At 38.3% G+C, this 3,380-nt stretch overlaps 1 protein-coding gene across 1 annotated transcript in view; it reads right to left on the bottom strand.

The window, feature by feature from the left end:
• Positions 1 to 3,380, bottom strand: part of Hltf (helicase like transcription factor) — a gene marked incomplete in the record, with an annotated part of 84,646 nt that overhangs the window by 44,085 nt on the left and 37,181 nt on the right. Inside the window, 2 exon segments of the mRNA XM_008848042.3 lie at positions 700 to 744; positions 830 to 909. Coding sequence (XP_008846264.1) covers positions 700 to 744; positions 830 to 909 — 125 coding nt within the window.

Here is a 3,380-nt window from a genome sequence, read left to right as displayed (position 1 = left end):
ACTTAAAAAATTATAATATTAAATAAATTATATACTAAGCAAGATCACCATTCTTGACACTAAGCAAATCTCTGTAGTTCAGAGAAATGAAGTAATCAATCATGTCTCAATTGTTGCTTCTCTTACAAGAACTCAAAGAAGGAACAGACAAATCCAAGTGAGTCAGCACTCAGCTAGAACCTTCTCTGAGGAAATAAAACATGCTTAACGATGAAGCTGTCAAATCTTCAGATCAGTCCAGTGGTGAGCAGCTGTTTTCCAAATGTAATACAATTTTTCACTAACTAGAAAGATGTGCTCTTGAATTAAAAGGAAAATGAAGCATATTTCAAAGATGAAGAAAATAATGACGCTCACTGACTACTTTTGTATCTGTGTGTGAACACTGCCAAGCAGGCATTCCAAACCCAACTTTGTTCATTGCTATGTGTATATGTGTAAAAAATAGAAAATTTTACTCACATTATTTTACAAATAATAGGAAATGACTTTGTTTAAAGTTGGTTTAAATATTACCACTTACATTTTAATTTGAAAATGATAAGTTCATGAAGAGTTCAAGGGCAGGAAGAGTTCAACAGCAGTCAAATTTAACATGTTACCAAAATCTTTCAAGCTCAAGAGATGTTAATCAGTGAGGTTTTACCTTAATAATCTTTACATGCAGATTATTTAAGTACTGAGAAGATATACACCTACCTTTTATTCTACTTTTAGTGTCTGATTGTACAGTTTTCAGTTTGCCTAAAATCAAAACAGAAACATAAAAATGGGCACACAAGAAGACGAGACTACAGGACAACTTATCAACTTAAACCATTTGTTGTACCTTTCATTTTCTGTGGCAATTCACTTTTTTCAATCTCCTCTGAATCACTGCTTTCAATATACTGAACAGCAATTTTTCTTCTGAAATTAAGACCCAAAATAAAATATAGCAACATTTTAAATAAATGCAATACAGATGTTTTTTAAATCTCTATTTGCTTTTTAAACTTTTTCCAAAGGAAGTATTTTATTTGACAAATCAAAGTCAAATATGCTAAAAGCATTCTGCTTTCCTGACCAGACAGCTGCATTTATAAAACCTAGTACCAACTACCATTAAATTTGAAAAGTTAAATCATTCAACTACTGTGTTCAATATTTAGTAGTTCAACAAAAACATTTATATAAAATTAGAACCAAAACAAATTGACAGTGGGGAAGGCGGTAGATACCCTGACTACTAGAGTCTCCAGGAAGTGAAGCACCAGGGTACTGCGAGAGTAGCTGTCCTTTGAGGGAAATGGTGCCAGAAAACACGCGCAAAGAAAGGAAGACGTTAATAGAACTGGACTATCTAGACTTGATTCTAAAATGCTAGGGAACCAAATGGGGACGGGAGGAGTGAGAACGACTTCGTTCAGAGGAGGGGACCTCAGCTTAGACAGAGAACCTCAGAAAAGTCACACCCAGACTCAGTTCAAGAAAATTATAAGCAGAAAGAGAAGGGAGGGAGGGAAGATAGGAAGCTACCTGTACAGCCAGGTCCTCTGGCAGAGGAGGTGGAGCAAAAAACCAAAACAAAACAAAAAAATCAAACTCAAAACACAACCATCATCAGACATATCACAAAGATTTACAGTTCAACCAGACAAGAATTTGGTACATACTCCATCTAGGTGTGTATTAGCTCAGTATTTGACTGGGGCAGAGGTAACAAGCCATTTAGAGAAGACCATGCAGAGTCAGCAGCTAGCTAAGCAGATCTAGAGGCAAAGCTTTCTCTCTACATTAACCAAGGCAAGTGTGAGGGGAGTATTCTGAGTCCTAGCATGCAGAATCCCTCTAACTAGAGGGGGATACCACAGTGTTCTAGGTGGTCAAAACCTGGTCTGTGTTAGGAGTAGAGTAAGATTCACTACTGCCCCAGAAGTAGGACAACTTAGTGGCAAGTGCTTCAAGGTGAACTAGGGTACGGATCAGTGGAAAACTTGCTGACAGTCTTTTCCAGAAGCTAGACAATAAAAGACATTTCTATAGTTAGAAAGCCCACAAAGCACGCCCTCTGGATACAGGTCAAACACCACAAAGATCAACCAACACAGAAAGCATAGTATCACAGAGTTTCTGCTATTACCAGAAAACACTAACCTAAATAGAAAAGGAAACAAACAGAAATGCAGAGTTGGGATGGGTACCTGAATTCAGGCAAGTGATGGTACAGACCTACTCTTTATCTACACTCAGGTATGTGACCACATGGAGAAAATCCACACCTGCAATACATACAAGTGATCGTGTGAGACAGTTTGCACCTACACATAGGTAAGTGATCACAAATAAAAAGTCTACCAGTAAGCACACACAAAAGACCTCACCCAGATAGTCTATACCTGAACTAGGGCAGTAAAATGTCCCTCACCCTGAGTGATACTCTGTACTTACACAGCCACACAGCCTGCATCTGCACACAGTGACTGATTCATAAAGACGGCACTCAGGGTGAGTGACTACATGGAGATAAAATTTAACAGTCAATTTAATTTTATAGATCATTATGTCCTACAATGTTATATCTGACTCATTTTTTCTCTTAAGACAGGCTTTCCCAGCACCATGGAGATGACTCAATGGCTAAAATACTTGTCACGTAAGTATGAAGGCTTAAGTCTGAGTGTCCAGCATCCATGAATAAAAAAGCCAAGTGCAGCAGTGGGGAGGCACAAACAGGAGGATCCCTGGGGCTTGCTGGTCAGCCAGTCCAGCTCAATGGGTTAGCTCCAGGTTCAGTGAGAAACCCAGCCTCAAATAATAAGATGGAGATTTCAAGGTCTGCACAAGGGTGGCCATGTCAACCGTCAGTCATAAAGGGGGAAGGGGCTCATGGTACCCTAATCCTTTCTGCTGAACTAATGGATACCTACAGATTTGGGATGAGGGAAAGTCAATGTTTTCAGTTGTGTATTGCCCCACTTGTGAACCCACCAGGCTCCAATGGATAGTTCCAAACCCATGGTCATACTGATGGCCCTGTATAAACTCAGTGTGTCACAAAACAAAACAAAAAGAAATGTGGGAAAGGGATATGTAGGGAAGTGGGGTACTGAAAGGACTGTGAGAGAGAAAAAATGTGGGAGGGGATAAGAGTAATCAGAATGCATTATATACATGTATGAACTGTCAATGAACACATTTAATTAACTTCTTTTTTTTTTTTTAGAAGAAGCATTTCATTACAGCTTTAACATACTCAGTAACAGTTTCCAGAGCAAAGATACATCGCTTTCAAAAGTGGCTATAAAAGTTTTAGGTTCACTGTTGAATTAATACAGTTATACAATATTGAACTCAGTATAAGCCCTGTAAGACATAAAATTGAATGAATTTTTAACCTT

The sequence above is a fragment of the Nannospalax galili genome, unplaced genomic scaffold (assembly GCF_000622305.1).
Source record: "Nannospalax galili isolate Female #2095 unplaced genomic scaffold, S.galili_v1.0 scaffold423, whole genome shotgun sequence".
Lineage (NCBI taxonomy): Eukaryota > Metazoa > Chordata > Mammalia > Rodentia > Spalacidae > Nannospalax > Nannospalax galili.
Note: the sequence above shows the minus strand (reverse complement) of the source record. Positions and strands in the feature narration are given on the sequence as shown.